At 40.3% G+C, this 18,426-nt stretch overlaps 1 protein-coding gene across 8 annotated transcripts in view; it reads left to right on the top strand.

The window, feature by feature from the left end:
* EYA1 (EYA transcriptional coactivator and phosphatase 1) overlaps positions 1 to 18,426 on the top strand; it is a 124,185-nt gene that overhangs the window by 51,259 nt on the left and 54,500 nt on the right. For all 8 annotated transcript variants that reach the window (XM_066578565.1, XM_066578573.1, XM_066578571.1 and 5 more), the window contains 2 exons: positions 1,539 to 1,621; positions 2,089 to 2,275. In XM_066578565.1, the coding sequence (XP_066434662.1) occupies positions 1,539 to 1,621; positions 2,089 to 2,275 (270 nt within the window). The remainder of the gene's footprint in view (positions 1 to 1,538; positions 1,622 to 2,088; positions 2,276 to 18,426) is intronic.

Here is an 18,426-nt window from a genome sequence, read left to right as displayed (position 1 = left end):
CAGATGTTATTCTTGATGGGATTTGAGCCCAGCACTGAAAGGCAACAGTGCTAACAGCTGAGTTTGTTAGTGCAGCCGATTTTTACCCCTATTGATTTCAATTGGAGTCAGGATCGGCTGTTCTGATTCACGATATTTAAAAAAAAATCGAATTGGAACTACCCAAATATTTCCCTAATTACTCAACACTGGTAACTGCACTCTTATGAGGCTACCAAAAATGAGATAAAGGGTTTGTCAAGGATTCTCACATACCATACACTCTTGTCTATGAGCTATGTCTGATATTGCAACTAAGGTTGACTGTACACATTGGATGTATATCAGCCAAACCTACTGTTGTTGCTTGGAGTAGCCAATCTTGTAAAGTGTACGAGGACCTCCCAACTTTTCCCCAACTGCAGATGTTTGCTGAGAAAAGGTTCTGGAAGTTGGATTTCGACTGCCTGATTATTTTGTTCCTGGATAGATAAGTTGCTACTGCCACTATCCATTCAATATACAAGCATATACACGATTGACTGAGCCAAGTGTGCATATGTATAGGGGTGCTGGATGAGCGAGAGCGTTCAACTGACAGCTATTTAATATGTATGGTCAGCCTTAGCTCCATTGTGTTTACCTTTGGATATATGAGAATTAGACCCAGCCCATGGACTATAGTGCCACTGTTCTTGAAAAAAGCAGATCCTTTTAAAACTCTTTATAAATATCTTATATTAATAATAATCCACATCTTAAAGTTGTTACATCCATAAAATATCTCAATGGACAAGTATCAACTTTTTCTCTTAAGCTTTCTCACTATCAGCTCATATACAGAGCTATGAGATACAATTTTATAATATATCCGTATTACCCAGTTATGCCTAACCTAGCTACAATCCCATCTTGGAAGTAGGACAACTTTTATAATTGACATCTGAACACTATATCATTACCACATTCTTAAGGCAAAAGGCATTAAAGCAAAGTCATCAAAAAGCATATCACAGCTATTTGTATACATAGGCTATGTGAACCATTGGCAAAGATACACATGTATGCTATTCTGCAAACAGCCACAAATCTATTTGTGACCATTTGACATTCCATGCATTATAATGTAAAGCCGCTGGCTTCCACAGTGTTTGCAGCTATGTGATATGTGGGAAGGCGAGCCAAATGTTATACACTCCTCTTCTGTCATGGATATGTCCAAATTCCTGCACTAATAGTAATAGAAAAATATTCTCCATAGCTACATAATGAGAGGAATTGTGAATTGTACTCCACTGTTCACTATATCTACATCTATGTGTATATTTACATAGAACCACGGAACAAAGATTAGGGTTCCGTCCTTCATCAGTCAAAATGCATCATATTGGATGGGTGTTCCTTCCACATTAATTCAGTCATCAGGATTTCTGATTACGTCAGGAATGGAGCAAACCTGTTGTTTCTAGCCGACACATGGAGTCCATTGATGCCGCAGTCTGGGAGGTCTTGTGTATACACATTTCAGTAATTTGAAGCATTTTCTCCTTTCATTTCAGGGAGCAGTTTCACCACAGCATCGGTAATCTATGCAGGAAGCAATTCACTCACAAATTCAACAGGATTTAATAGCTCCCAGCAGGTAAGAGTTGGAGAAGGGATATCTCACTTGTACACACCAAGCCTTTTTTTTCTTATTCCCTTTTCTTCTATGTTCCTACTTTAATAACTCTTAGACTGTGACGTTGTCCTTCCAACCTCCAAGTGTTTCTCCATGCTGCGTTATAAATCCAGCCTTAATTCCATCGCTGACAGATGAGCTGCAGTAATGTTCTTAGAACGCGATGGAGAGTTACCATGTGTTTGGCCACCCCACATACATTTGTACTGCATTCGTATATCAGGTCATGTTAAATAGATACATTTCTGACACATATAAAGTCTTCCAAACCCCTACACTTATCTGTTGCCATGTGCCAATAAGCCGGTCAATAAATTCCATGTGGGAAGTATCACCGACATATGCTTGTACTTATATTTTGAAATATTTTCTCTCGAGTAGCAACATGTTTAACAAACCCTGATTCCGTTACTTGTTTTGTGTTTTAGGAATATCCGTCTTATCCTAACTTTGGGCAAGGTCAATATGCACAGTATTACAACAGTTCTCCATATCCATCACATTACATGACAAGTAGCAACACAAGTCCTACTATTCCCTCAACTACTGCAACATACCAGCTGCAGGAACCGCCATCTGCAGTCACCAGTCAAGCAGTAACGGATCCATCCACAGGTAATTATACTGGCATTTATCACTGTGCTGTGGTCATCTTGATCAAGATTTCTAATGGATTTCTGTTGTCTGTGTGCCTACAGTATATTTAATATTACATTTTGAGACTTTTTAAAGTTTGTATCTATCTATCTATCTATCTATCTATCTATCTATCTATCTATCTATCTATCTATCTATCTATGTATCTAGATATCTATCCATCCATCCATCCATCCATCCATCCATCCATCCATCTGTCCATCCATCTATCCATCTATATAAGGACTCTTTCACATGAGCGTAGCGATTTTTGGTTGGCTGTGTCACGGCCACAGCACGATTGAAAATCACATGAACGAGTGAACAAATCTGCCATTTATGTGCCCGTTTAAACAGACTGGGTCCGACGCATGTATGCCGAGCCCGGGATACCATCGGGCTCTGCTAAACTGCTTCCCCCTTTCCACCCCCTCACCAGTTGTTGGCAAAGGGAGGGGCGGGATGGGGCGGGAGCTAGTGTGCTAAGCTCCTGCCCCCTCTCTGCCCCTTGCCAGGTGTTTGCAAAGGGAGAGGGTAGAACAGGGCAGGGGCTGAGCAACTAGCTTCCTCCCCGCCTCGCCCTCTGCCATAGCAAATATGCGGCAAGGGGTGGAGAGGAGAAGGGAAGGGGGTGGTAGTTTAGCAGACATGCTGCTAAACTCCCTCCCACCTCCCTTCTCTGGCAGGCTACTATAGGCTGCCATAGGAGTCTATGGGAGCCGCCGCCATATTCCGGCCAGAAGATAAAATTATAAAAGCGCTATCTTGGCCAGCCGGGCGCTTTTACGCAGTGGGAATACGCCCATCTGAACTGATACATTGTAAATCAATGCATCAGATGGGCAGCATATATCAGCCAGCCATGAAAGCGCGGCCGATATACGCTTGATCTATCTCATATCTATCTCATATTTATTTATATATTTCTCTATCTATCTAATATCTATCTATCTACCTATCTATCTCATATCTATCTATCTATCTATCTATCTCCTATCTATCTCCTATCTATCCATCTATCTATCTATCTATCTATCTTTGGAACTGGAGAGCAATAAGATGCAAACAAAAAGTAAACTGTGTTGGATGGCATCTAAACTGGTTTTAGTTCCTGGTAAATATGCGATTAATTTAGTGTTTCTTGGATCATACTGTCTTCTGGTTGTGTTTTCAGGCTTCTCATTGATTTATCCCGTGACTTCAATTATTTTAGGAATTTGTGTTGTTCCTAATCAGATACTTTTTTTTCCCTTTCTGAGGGCTATTTTTTTTTCAACAAATGGGTTTTTTCATGTGCCATATATCTAAAATAATAGAATTGCAAGCATCGTAATAACATGTTAAACAAAGATCATCTTATCATTTCTTTTTTGATTGGAGTTGAAAGTTCATTTACATGGCTTATCTTGATACAATTCTGTATCTATGTAATATGACTAGTTAGTGTTCCATTTTGCCCACAAGGCATTGTGTGCGTAATAAAGGGAAAACTGAATTCCATAGAAATAGTTCTTTATTTGGCAGGTGACAGAACCATAACTCAGGAAACAGTCTAGTTAAAGGGGTTGTTCGACTTAAAAAAATGTAAACAGCTGCGCATGCAGTAGAATAACAAAAGAAACCATATTTACCTATCTTCTCCACATGGGAAACAATGCAACTAGTCAGGGATAATCCTAGTCTGTACTGACAGCAGAAATCAGGTGACTGCTTTAGCCAATCAGAAGCTCAGCATCACCATCATTCCCCTAGCATCAAAGCCATGGTGCAAGGAATTTGGAATGGCGATGCTGCCGTCTCTAATTGGCTGCAGACTGGACCTGTCAGTACAGATTGGGATCACCACAGAACCTGCTGCACTGTTTCCTGGGGAACAAGATAGGCAAATATGGCTTTTTTTGTTAGTTTATTGCATGGGCAGCTGTTAATTTTTTTTTCTTTTAAGTTGAACAACTCCTTTAACTTTTGGCCTTTCGGCCTACACAATGGAGATGGCAGTGATATTGGAACTGGTTTCACTTAAGCCAAACTCAGACCTCTTTATTAGGTCTCTATAATTGTCACACTCTCTGCTTCCACTTGTTTCCAGGCCCATCATCTGGAAAGTTACATACAACAACTGTTCCCTGTCCCTCAGACTAGCACTCATCAGTGGCCAGGCCGTAATGCCTCCGGATCCAGCAGCTTACTAAATGTCTTTTAACATGGCTTGGTGTGAGCTGGACAACAAGCGTTGATCAACGAGATCATTGCTTTTAATACTGGTGTTCACACAGTCCGATTGACGTTTCATCCCCCATACATTTCAGCATTGTCAGCAGCACATTCTCCGTTCACATAAGGAGATTCACTGCCAATAATGATGATTTTTTTTTTTCAGCTGAAAGATAGATGTAATCAATTGATGAACAAGCGTTTGCTCATTAAACAGCTTATCAAGTGCAGCCTCCCACAGACCGATGATCAGGCACACAACCGTTCCCTCAAATGTTCCTGCCCAATGATTGGGTCATGTAAAAGTCCCTTAAAGTCTCTCACTACTTACTTCTTTATGGTATGCACTCAACTAACTACTTAGGAACAGGACTATTGTATATATTGACCCTCAGGACATGTGTGTAGTGTGACCTAGTGTCTCCTTTGCCCCATGTGGCCCCCACTACCCCGGTGTTTCTGTATCAACTTGACCGTAGACTAGATACCACCACCCCATCATGTTTGTATGCAATATTTTAATGCATATATATAATGATACAGCATACCATTGACATGTAATACAGGAAGTGTCTTTCTTTCTTGTCTTCCTTTACATGTAGACCATTCACTTTAGTAATATTAGTGCTTGACTGTTGGTCTTCATCTATTACAAGATCCAGGCATGGCTTTAGGCAGTATGTGCGTCTCCGTCTTCTGGCTTACTTAACTTCATTCCTTAGTGGAAAGGAAAGATTCCATCTGATATTGAAATTGGTTTGCAGGTATACCATATGAATAATATGTGTTGGTACTCAGCAGGGATCTGTGTTCATTCTACTTGTAAATGTGAGCACAGCTGCAGAGATGCTATTAAGACACAAGTGCACTAGGTTTTGGTGCCCAGATTGGTCGTTTTATCAGGAAACAGAGCTTGTAAAAGGAGGTTAACACCCTGCTCCAAGTCATGAGGAACAGCTGACTTGGTCCTGGTTTTAAGTTCCCCACACCATACTGGCTGCCACTTGTAACTCTGCTTTCCCTTATAGCAAGGAGCCTTGAAAGCTGGCTTAGCGCTTTCTTAGGAGCTAGTGGTAAGTATATTATACTCTGTGCGATTCCAAAAACAGCAGGGGAGAAGCTAAGTCTTTGTTTGCTCTTTTAGGTGATTGTAGGTGTTGGAGAGCTTTCTTTCCTAATAAAAGTGACCACATGTGTAGGGCAGGCAGGTTTCTGTCTTCTACAGGCACAATATACTTGTCCAGTTACACGCTTCTCTAAGGGAAGACTACGATTTTGTATCATTTGATGTATAAAAAGTCAACTCCATGATCTAGTCTAGTCTAATGTAAATAATGTGGTACCATGTTAGCCAGAAAAATCTATGATGTTAAATACTTTTGTATAAGAAAAGACAAAAGTATTATAGAGGTGATATATATATATATATATATATATATATATATATATATATATATATATATATATTTCTTCAAATATATGCTGACGAAGAGGCCAAGTAGCCTCGAAAACTTGCATATACACATTTTCCGATTAGCCAATAAAGGTGTCATTTCTATAATATTTTTGTCTTTTTTGTACACAAGAATTTCACATAATCAATAGTAATATTCAAATGGTTATGTCTGCTGTAAATTTCCACTTGTTCTCATATAAAACTATACTGATCAAATAAAAACTGACCCTGTTCTATGTTTATAACATTTTTGATCAAATGCTAGCTGGTCGGTTACTTTTTCCACTGTTTGGTGAACCTCAGATATTTATTCTAGTCTAGCAATGTTGTGCTTCATACAAAGCAAACAACATTCTTCCGTGTGATGATAGGGCTGCCTTCATTTTTAAAGATGTGCAAAATCCGATCTCCCTCAATAATCAGATGCAGTAATTACGCCTTACTCATGGTCTGTTGTTCATTAAAATGATTCCTTTATAAAAAAAAAATCTGATTTTATAGGAAAGTAGAAATTTTGGAAAAGAGATAAAATACTTTATTAGTAATCTAAGACATTTAGAATCATTATGGGGATATCGACTTGCTATGTGCAGACTAAGGCCTTGGTCACATGAGCATGGATTTTCCCTGAAAATCAACCCTAAGTGGTGTAAAAAAATATATATACTCACCTCTCCGCAGCTGTCAGGGCTTGGCGTGTCTAGCAGAGCACTGCCTATGATTGGCTGAGTGCTGTGACCAATCACAGGCAGCGCTCAGCTGTCATTCAATGAATGGCTGAGCACTGCCTGTGATTGACTGAGTGGTCAGCCAATCAGACGCAGCCCTTTCAGGAAATGAGGATTTAAAAACCCTGCCTGCTGAAAGAACTTAATTTAAGTGCTGGGACCAAGTGGCTAGATGCGCCAAGCCCGACAGCGGCGGAGTGGTGAGTATTTTTCCTTTTTTTTTTATTTACACCACCTCGGGTTGATTTTCAGGGAAGGGCTTATATTTAAAGAACTTCCCCGAAAATCATTGCAGGGCTTGCCGGCATCCCGTTGCATTCAATGGGGCTGTGGCTGCTGGGTATGGAGCCTTGCTCATGCATGTTTTAACACATGCCTTGGCGCGCGTATGTACGTGCAAATCCATGCTCAAGGGAAAGAGACCTAAGGTTGACCACTGAAGTTTTTCAATAGATATACAGTAATCAACCATGACATTAAAAGAGTTTTCTGAGAGTAGAAAAAAAAGTATCAGTAGGAAATGGGTAAATAAAAATAAATAAACAATCTTTACTTAATAGATGCTATCCCCCAGAGTTCAGTGCAGGAGCCCCAATCCCTGCAGTTTTGGAACTGGAAGAAACTGTAGCAATCGTGATTCAGTGGTAATACTACCATGAAGGATACATAATCATTGAAGTCAGTGATAGGCTGACCGGTCACATGTGCAATGTGACTGCTGTAGCTTCGTCCGGTACCGGAGCAGCAGGTACTGACTTGGCCTTCAAATTACATGTATCTCCTGTGCTAGACCAGGAGAGACATTTACCTGGTGGGTGTTTTTTTTTTAGAGCATTCCCTGCCCAGAATTTTATTTTTTTTCTGAAACCCCCATTAAACAACCTGCCTAATATTGTGTAGGTCCCACTTATCTGACCAAAACAACTCTGACCTCTCAAGGCTCTTCTGAAGTTGTCCTGTGGTATCTGACAACAAAACCTTTGCAGCATTTGTATGTCCTAAAAGTTGCAATGTAATTTGAAGGCCAAGTCAATACCTTGAACTCTTCCTAAACACTTTTTGCAGTGTCAGCGTCCATTTCCTGCTGAAAGAGGCCACTGCCATTAGGGAATATTGTTGTTATGAAGGGGGAGCTTTGTTTGCAACAATGTTTATGCATGTGGTATGTGTGAAATTAACATCCACATGAATGCAGGAGCCAAGGGTGTGAACAGAATATTGCCCAGAGTATCACAATTTCTCTACCAGGCTTTCCCTTCCCATAGTACATCCTGCACACTCAGTAGGGATGAGCGAGTATACTCGCTAAAGCACTGCTTGCTCGAGTAATGTGCTTTAGACGAGTATCTCCCAGCTCATCCCTGAAGATTCGGGGGCCGGCGGGGGACGGGGAGCGGCGGGGGAGAGTGGGGAGGAACGGAGGGGAGATCTCTCTCTCCCTCTCTCCCGCCCGCTCTGCCCCGCTCCTCGCCGCAACTCACCTGTCAGCTGCGGCGGCACCCGAATCTTCAGGGATGAGCAGGGAGATACTCGTCTAAAGCACATTACTTGAGCGAGCAGTGCTTTAGCGAGTATACTCGCTCATCCCTAACACTCAGTCCTCTAAATGATGTAAAATAAAAGATAACACTAGTCAACATACATTTTAGTGCCTGAAAAGACTATTTTGGGTGCTGATTCCAAAAATGGCACCAGTTTTGTCATAGTTTTTGAGATACAGCATAGCCAAATTATATGGTGCTTCAACTGGTAATCTCTATGAACTCAGGATTTTTAATGATATTAAAAATGAATGACATATTTATAGCATCAACATTGTACTAATGCAACAAACACATACTATTTAAAACAAATGCATAGTATTATATTAGCATATTTCAATCCAATAATCTAACTTTCTATTATAAAATAAATCAGTTAACACACAAAAAGCTTATTTTGTAGGACTTTCTGGGGTGAGATCAACCGGGGTCCAGCAGTATTCTGTCATCATGGTATCCCGTCTTCATAGGTGTCCCTCTTCTAGAATTTTCATACCCTGGTGGGATCTTTCTCCTTGCTCATGTCTAAGTCACCAAGGTTTTCTAGAAAATAATCCAAGTGGCTGTGAATGTAGTGGATCTTGATGCTCATGTTACAGCCAAGATTTTTAAAATTGGAGAGCATGTCCTCTACTAATTTAGAGTAATTCAGAGTAGTTGTTTGCTTTATGATTGCCAAGAACTTATGAAAGTTCTTGACAACTAGAACAAAAGAAGACCTGGCACTAGACTCAACCTTGTCCATTGAATTTATGAAATCTCAGACTTTTATGAGCTTTCTAATCTGGAGATCATCAAAAATTCTTGGTTTCAGTTTTTCCATGCTCAGCCCAGTGAAGTTATGTGACATGTAATCAAAAACTGTAGACAATGTAGAAAATTAGAATTGAGGTGTTATGTCATCCTAGGTCGTCATAAGTAACCTAACCTTCCTAATTATTAATACATTTGACCCAACTTTTTACAAAATGACATTTGCTTGCTTTAATATTGACTAAAAATCTAAAATGTAACAAGGTTATGCCATGTCCAAAACTAGAGCTGATAGGGCAAAACTGGTGCCATTTTTTTAAATCCGTGCCTGTAATATAACTAATCAGTTCAAACTGCAAAGAACCAAACACTTTTTAGGCCACCTTCTTCCATTGATCTGATGCCCATTGTGTGTGTTCTTGTTTGTTAATAATTATCTGGCTATCACAATGAAGCAATTGTCAAAGTTGGTGAGACCATTAGGCTTGCTCAGCTTTTTGATGTCCAATTCATTAACTTCAAAAACTGACTATTCAGATTCTGCCTAATATATCCCATCCATTGTCAGGTGCCATTGTCACTAGAAAGTCCAAGGTACTCACTTTACTTGCAGTGGTCTTAAAGTATTCCCAAGGCATTACTATTTCATTAAATCAAGGAAGCAATTACAACACTAATTTAGGCTGCATGACAACACCCTGTTGTATGTTTGCTTTACCTTAGGCTACTAATGTTGTACTTACATTAGCAATATTGTTCCAAAGCAGTAGAACCCTGGGATAACCAATAGAAACACAAGTCCTGAACACTGGTGTATAATATTGTCTTAGGCCTCTTCACATGACCGTATGTGTTTTTACGCTCGGTTGTACGCGGTGAAAAATGGAATGAAAGAATAGCAGCAATCAAGAGCGAATCTTAATTAGCATTTTATTGACCAATCACAAAGGCGGCTGATGTGGGATGACAAAAATATATGCTGCTGTAAGAAAATCCCTCGATCAGCTGAAATCCTCGGAATGATATACTAATGCTTTAAATAAAGCCAGCTGTATACTTTTCCAAGTGTTTGATACTTAAAAACTCCCCCCCCCCCCCACTTTTTTTTCAGCTTGCATAGACTGTGTCTATGGGAGCTTCCAGTGAATCTCGGCAAAAGATAGGCAAGACCTATCTTTGCATGTGCCGTGTAAAATCGGTCACCGTTTTCGGTCGCCCGATTTTTTTACATGGCTAAATACTGTTCATCTGAATGAATACATTGGAATCCAATGTTTCAGATGGTCACGATTTGTTGACACAGCTAAATTAGTTGTGTATATACGGTCATGTGAATAAGGCCTAAGAGCCATAAAAGTGCTATATAACACTCTGAGAGTGTTAGGCCGGCTTCACACGAGGGTGACGGGCTCCGCTGCGGAATATTCCGCAGTGAAGCCCGTTACGGCGCCCCCCAGAGACCCCATACTTACCAGCGGAAGATAGCGTGAAGACGCTTCCCTGCCCACCGCCGTCGCGTCATGTGACACGCCCACCGCGTCACATGACGCGGCCGGCCGTGTCACGTGACGCGCCGGCCGCGTCATATGACGCACGGCGGTAGGCGGGAAAGCGTTTTTTCACGCTATCTTCCGCTGTGTTACAGCGGGAGATAGCGTGAACGGACGGCTTCCATTGACTGCAATGGAAGCCGTCAGCGCGTACACCAGCGGCAAATAGAGCTTGCCGCGGGTGAGGACGGGAGATTTCACGGTGAGAAATTCCGCGGTGGAATTACGCATCGTGAGCATTGTGCTATTAGGTTCAATAGAACCTAATAGCAGGGGGCAACGCAGCGGATTTTTGCCGCGAATTTACGCAGCGTAAATCCGTTCGTGGGAAGGAGGCCTTATACAGAGCTTTTATGGCTCTTAGACAGAATTATACACCAGTGTTCAGGACTTGTATTATAAAAGCTCTGAATAACGCTCTCGGAGTGTTATACTGGTCTTTTGGACAGTGTTATACACCAGTTTTAAGGGCTTTGATGAACTTTCCGATCGGTACAAACCAATGGAGCCAATTTTTTTCTAAAAGTTAGATGAACCGGCTGAACCAAACTTTTCAAAAGTTCGCTCATCACTAATCATCACCAAGTTTTCCTTTCTGTCCTGCGAGGAAAGGGTTGGGTCATCTTGAGATGGACTGATGTCATCTGTCCAATATTATGTGCTCTGTCCTAACGTCATAAGACTGGTCCAATATTTCTTGAGATTGGTCGTCATATTTATATGTATTAGTCAACAAAGATTTGTTATGCAATACTATTTGCTAGCTTTTCCTTTTGCATATGGTCATTTTCACAATTTGTTTTGTGAAAATATTTGTCACTATGCTTTAATGAGATTTCATCAGTCTAAGGCTGCATTCACACGAACGTATATCGGCTGGGTTTTCACGCCGAGCCAATATACGTTGTCCTCGTGTGCAGGGGGGGATGGAAGAGCCAAGAGCAGGAACTGAGCTCCCGCCCCCTCTCTGTCTTCTCTCCGCCCCTCTGCACTATTTGAAATGGGGAGAGGCAGGATGGGGCGGGGCTAATTCTCAGAACCTAGCCCCGCCCCGCCTCCTCTCATTGCAAATAGTGCAGAGGGGTGGAGAGGAGGCAGAGAGGGGTCGGTAGCTCAGTTCCTGCTCCTGGCTCTTCCATCCCCCCCCCCTGCACACGAGGACAACGTATATCGGCTCGGCGTGAAAACCGAGCCGATATACGTTCGTGTGAATGCACCCTAAATCCTAATTTTACTTTTTAGCTCCAGAATATATAAATTGAATCTCTTAATTTTGGATAAAGCTAATGGACTAATCAGCACAGCACATATCAATTATGTAGCTTGTCATGGCATGCCAATACTTCTACAAGAAAATTTAGAGGATGTGCAGGGTCCACGCTTTTGACTTTGCTATTTCCTAATAATGATACTTTTAATGAAGACCTATGGGAAATCCTTTTATAAATTTGAAGTAAACCAACTGAAAGTTATTATTCCTTCTGAGCAATGATTGCAGCAGTCTTTGCTCTGGACGATACATGTTTGTGGTCCAGTTGGCCGTGAAAAACGTACATTCCTTAATAAGTAGTCAGGAGGTAGTCTGGAAATGAGACTCTTGTGGGTTGAAAGTTTTCTCATTCCCTTTTGCAAAATATTAAAGTAAAACGTATGTAAAGCAGAAGAAGCCACTATGAATACCTGGAGTAAAAACGTGTCTGAAGCTTATATTGTAGAGCATTTGTGCCACTGGTGGACCTTCAAGATAATAATAAAATCTTTATTTGTATAGCGCCAACATATTCAGCAGCGCTTCAAGAGAATAACTGTGAGGGACATATGACGTGTGTCTATTCTTCTCTAATCAGATGGGCACATTCAGCTCTGGTCTAATCCAGCGGTTGTGTACATCCATTAGTGATGTCATTCAAATGCAATGTGTGGTTGAAATTAGGTTTGTAATTTTTATAATAGCTTTTGTTTGTTTGGGAAATCTTTATGTTGGTCAGATAATGAGCAGAAGTGATTATGATAGATCCAATAATTACTACCCTTTAGATATAGTGTTTGCCATTAAAATTTAGCATTTTATTCAAAGTGCCCAAGCTTACCGACTCTCAGTAACTAACTGCGGATTACTCATAATTGCTAAGCTGCATCTGGACCCACCATCTGAAACAACAGCAAAGGTTCAGCCTGGTAAGAGGAATCCACATGTCATTACCAAGGATTTGCTGCAGTGTGAATGGGCATCTCAGCTTAAGGCCCATTTAGACTCAATGACTCTGGCACAAAATTCACTCAGTGCCATCTTTCGAGCAATAACTGTTGCGTCTAAGTGCAGTTTTCATGCACAATTCGTTCCTCACTCAATTCTAGTTTTCTAGAATTGGGCAATGAACTCTTATCAGCGGTGCAGGCTGTTATCACAGTTGGCAGCGCTGATAAGATTCTTTCAGCTCGTGTCCCCCTGGTAGTTTACAGCGGGACATGAGCTTTAAGCGTGGAAAACAATGCAGCTGTTTGCTTATGCAAAACAGCTGTATTGTTCGCTGAGCGATAGTGGGGGTGTCCCACTTTAGTAGCTAATTAGCTACTATATACTATGCAAAGGTGATCGCTCAAAACTGTCACTCAAACTATCGTTTGAGCGATTTTTGAGTAATTATCTTTCGGTGTAAATGGGTTTCTTATTCACACAAGTATGTCCATTTTTGATGCGTGAAAAATGTACCGATTTAAATGTGTGTGTATGTCCATGTGACATCTGTATGTATGATTGTTCTCAGTGAGAGAAAGCAAGTAATATTGCAGATATGATACCTTTTAATGGCCAACAAAAATACATGACATTACAGCAAGCTTTCGGGTTCTTCTATCGACCCTTCATCAGGCTAAAATGAAACTGGTTTGGATGGGGCACAAATATAAACCAGTTTTTCAATATGATTATGGCAATATCAAATTTATGTAGTTTTTTGTTGTATTACTTAAAAAAATGTATATCTTTAAAAAATTTGCTATGTGTTACCATCTTCTGACCACCATCATTTTTATATTTTATTTTTCCTTTGATGGGGTTTTATAAAGGCGTGTTTTTGCAGGGGAACCTTTAGTTTCTATTGACACCATTTTGGGGCACATATGACTTTTTGATTGCTTTTTTTAGAACATTTTATCTTGGAGACAAGGTGACCAAAAAGTGCAACATTGGTGTTGTATATTTTTTTCTGATATTGTTCACTGTGTAATACAAATAATACATTATTTTCATAGACCAGACTTGTTTCAATACCATATATGTTTTTTTATATTAAAAATTGGAAAAGGCGAAGGTTTTACTCTTTTAATCCTTTTCATTTTTTTAATAATTAAAAAGCTTTATTCATCTCAATTGTACTTTTTTTTTTTAATCCCCAAAGGGATTTGAACTGACAATCATCCGATCGCTTATACAATATACTGCAATACCACAGTATAGCAGTATGTTGTACTCATTCAGGCATTCTTTTAAGCCATGTCCCCGGGACATCTTAATAGGCAGAAATACATAGCAGCCATGACGCTTTCCCAAGGCCCCAGGCTGCCATGACACCTGAATGGAACCCTGTGATCTCATTGTGGGGGCGCTATTCGGGAGACAAAGTGAGCTCGCTTACTCAGTCAGACCATTTAAATGCCACTGTCAGATTGGACAGCAGCATCTAAATGGCTAACAGCTGCAATCGGAATCATCTCCAATTATGACAGTTGTGGACGTCTGTCAGCTGTCAAAGACAGCTGGTACCTGCCATGTATGGAGCAGGCTCTGCTACCAGTCGCACTCCATACAAAACTTCCCACTGGAGGGTAGACATGTTCACTCTTTAGCATTAAGGAGTTAATCAATTCTCACACCAGGATGTACATTTAGCTCCTAATGTTTGCATAGGGTATAACTTTAGTGTCCATACAAGTAAACAAGGTGTTTGGCTTTCATGTACATCTGATCTCCATTTTGTCAGTTAAAAGAGGTTTGTCCAAAACTAGAAAAAAAAGGGTTTCTGATTTTCCAGAAACAGTGCCACATCTATGAATGGACTGTGCCTGGTACTGCAGCTCACTAGAAGGAGGATAAGATGCAATACCAAGCATAGTGGATGGACAGACGTTGCACTGTTTCTGGTAAAACCTAGGAGGGTTACAGCAGATCTTTTTTCTCGGTCCTGGACCAATGCCTTTAAACACTGCAGTCAGTTCTGCCCATAATCTACATCAAGGGGGCTCTTAAGAACAAAGCGGGATCTCTAGTCATATCATGAACTGAGGCTACTTTCATGTTCAGTTATTTTAGAGTTCTCTCCTGGACTGTAATGATATTTGCTAGCGTTATAATAGCATATGTAAAATTTTTGTGCATGGTTTCTCTATGTGGAAGTCCACATTTCATTTCAGTATAAACAGTCTAAGGAAAATTTCCTAGAGCTGTTTCAAACCTGCCAATGCCAAGTAAAATAATATTGTCTTAAGTTTTTGTGTATGATAGTAATGCGGTGACTTGGTGCTGCAGCCAGCCTTCCAAGAGCTGTAACTTTTTTTATTCTTCCATGAACATAGTCATATGTGGGCTTGTTTTTGTAAAATAAGTTGTATCTTTTTCATTGCACCCCGTAATGTACCTTGTTACATATTTTTAAAAACTGTGTGGGTTGGAATGGACAAAAATGGCAATTTTGCAATTTAGGGTCATTGCTTTTTTGGGTCTTGTTTTTACGGTACTCACTGTGTGGTATAAATGACACATTGGCTTTATTCTGTGAGTCAGTGTGATTACAGCAATACCAAATTTATACACATTTTGTTATGATTCACTACTTTTATAAAATGGAAAAAAATATAAAATTTTAACCTTTTAAGCATTATTTGTAAAACTTTTCAAAGTTCCCATCAGTGGAGCTGGGTGGGGAGAGCTGTGATTTTCATTGGCAACATTTTTCATGACATTCGCCATGTGGAATAAATGAGGTGATATTTTAATGGATTGGATTGTTATGGACGGGTCAATACCAGTTATGTTAGTTTAACTGTTTATGTATCTTTACATTAAAAAGATGGGAAAAGGGGGTGAACTTTTAATCTTTTTTTTCTTTTACATTTTCGAATGTTAATTTTTTTAAGGTTTTTTTTTTTAGTCTCACCAGGAAACTTGAACATGAGATCACTTGCATAATAGTGTATTGTGTCTGTCAGCGTTACTCTACTAAGACTGGCAGAGCCCAATAGCAGTACTAAGATGGCAAAACTAACTCCCTCATTGGCATTACAACCGATTGGCACCCCGTGATTGTGTTGCAGTGAGGGCAATGGTGTGACTGTTAGAGCCCCCTCTTCTTGGTTAGCCGCTTATATGCTGCGGTTGCTATTGACCACAGCATCTAAGGGGTTAGGGTCTTTTTTTTTTTTACACAATTGTTGAGCGCTTAAGCATCCGGCAATCATTGTAGCAATTATCTCTGCTGTGCTTTCACACAGGAGCAATGATTGCTCAATGAACGGAGGTGGATCTGGCCAGACATTGCTTCTAGCCACCCATATCCATTCACAGTGAACAGGCAGTCATTCATAGATGAACGACTGCCTGTTAACACAGTCCAATTGTCATTTGATTTGTGTGCCTGCAGAAACTGAACAATGAATGATAGTGGATCGAATTATTGTTTGTCATTCAGATTTGCATGATCCAGTGGAAATCTGAATGATAACCATTCTGCATAAAAGAGCCCTTAAAAGTTATCTCCCATCTCAGATGTTGCTGCAGAATGGCTTGTGTCATCTACGTCCACGGACACCCAATGTGTATGGAGTGAGCTCAGATCCTGAGCTAGGTCTTAAACTCCCAGTTCCATCCAGTAATGTATGGCAGATGGTGCTGAGGGTTAACAAATTGTTATGCGTATTAGGCCATAATTTAGTGGATTTTCTTACTGTTTCAAATGCGATTACATTTTTTTAAAGAGATCCTAAAATGTCCATCTGATGCCTTTTATACAACTTCTATGTACTTTTTAGTAATGTCTTCCCTTATAGAAGTTGCATGTACGCATTCTTATTCCTCATTGTCTTGAAGTTCATTCTACAATCTTTCCATAGTAGCTTCTCTTTTATGACTTTTGTCAGAAATATACAATGATGTTTAGGAATATGTTCTTATGATATGTATCCTTCATGTAGAAATTCACTTCTCCATGGCCTGCAGCTGAAGCACTTTCACTTGTGTCAGTGATTTCTACTTCTGTGTCAGGCTTTCTATGTATTAGTAAAGGCTTTTGGCAATACTCTGTTCTTCATTCCTGTAATGTGATAGTTTGAACGTTGCAGCGAGGGGGGAAAGTGTACTGTGCCTCTCATGAATATTCAGAAGCAATCAACTGACGACAACAGGAAGCCTGGCATTCTCAGTCCTCAGCGCAGAATTCCACATTATTAATACTGACAAAGTTGCATAACATTTAGGAGACAGACTGTTCTAAAAACCAGACTTACGTTTCTTAGAGAATAGAGCACATACCAAGAGAGATTAGTAGTCGGTAGTACAGCTATGATTGCTATTTGTAGTTTCCAGCCATTAAAGCAAGACTCTGCCAAATGCCAGATATTGTCTGTAGCCTATAATGGGCCTAAAATATGTCAAAACAGTGTGCATTTGTCATATATTCAGGGGATATGTGCTGGTATATGTTTTTTTACTGTATTGCAAAAGTTGTCAAAACTATTCTTGTCAATACAGAAGATTGCACAAACCACGCTTTTTTTGTAACGAGAGCCAATGAACCTGTATGGCAAACAGTTGGATACATTAGGGTCATACATATGGCGTTTATGTTAAGGGCATTTGTCAGCATATACAGTATGCTGACTATTGAGAAAAATAGGTCTTAAATGAGGTTTTCAAGACTTTTGTATTAATGACTAGTGTTGAGCGAACCAAACCACTCTGTTTTGGGTTGAACTGTGCTAAATGTTTGGTTTGATATGAACTCAAATTGAGCTTTCAACAAAGTTCTACCCGGAACAGCATTATATTGGTTCAGCTCACCCAATACTAGTCCTGAATGGTGGCCTATAACACTGTCTAAGAGACATTAAAGCCCTGTATGACACTTTCAAAGTGATATACAGGCTTTTATGACTCTTAGATAGTGTTATACACTAATTTTAAGAGTTTGGGTGAACTTCCGGTTCGGTTCAAACTTATATAGACCAAACTGTTTTGTTCTTTTTTTGTAAAAGTCATTCAAGTGAATGGGATTGTTTTGCAATAGTAAGCCCAGCTACTATACAGTGTACAGAATCGTACCTGGTAAACAGAGAGAGATTGCCCAAGCCGATTCAGTCAGCTAATCATGGGAGTGCAGGGAGTTGGACTCCCATTTATCGGTTATTGAGGACCTATCCTAAAGATAGGCCATAAGTATCATAGTCCCAGAAAACTACTTTAACACAATTTAAGAATATATTTTGGAATAGAGATGAGTGAGTATACTCACTAAAGGCAATTGCTTGAGCGAGCATTGCCTTTAGCGAGTACCTGCCCGCTCGAGACAGAAGGTTCGGGGGCCGGCGGCGAGCAGGGAGCTGCGGGGGAGAGCGGTGAGGAACAGAGGGGAGATCACTCTCTCCCTCTCTCCCCCCCGCTCCCTCCTGCTGACTGCCGCTACTCACCGCTCCCCCGCGCCGGCACCCGAACCTTCTGTCTCGAACGGGCAGGTACTCGCTAAAGGCAATGCTCGCTGGAGCAATCGCCTTTAGTGAGTATACTTGCTCATCTCTATTTAGGAACTTTATATTAGCATATTAGCAAATTATCTATATGATAATACTGCATATAATTATTAGTTATTGTTATTTTTTGGAAACAGTTACTTTGGTT

This window comes from Eleutherodactylus coqui, chromosome 9 (genome assembly GCF_035609145.1).
Source record: "Eleutherodactylus coqui strain aEleCoq1 chromosome 9, aEleCoq1.hap1, whole genome shotgun sequence".
NCBI lineage: Eukaryota > Metazoa > Chordata > Amphibia > Anura > Eleutherodactylidae > Eleutherodactylus > Eleutherodactylus coqui.
Note: the sequence above shows the minus strand (reverse complement) of the source record. Positions and strands in the feature narration are given on the sequence as shown.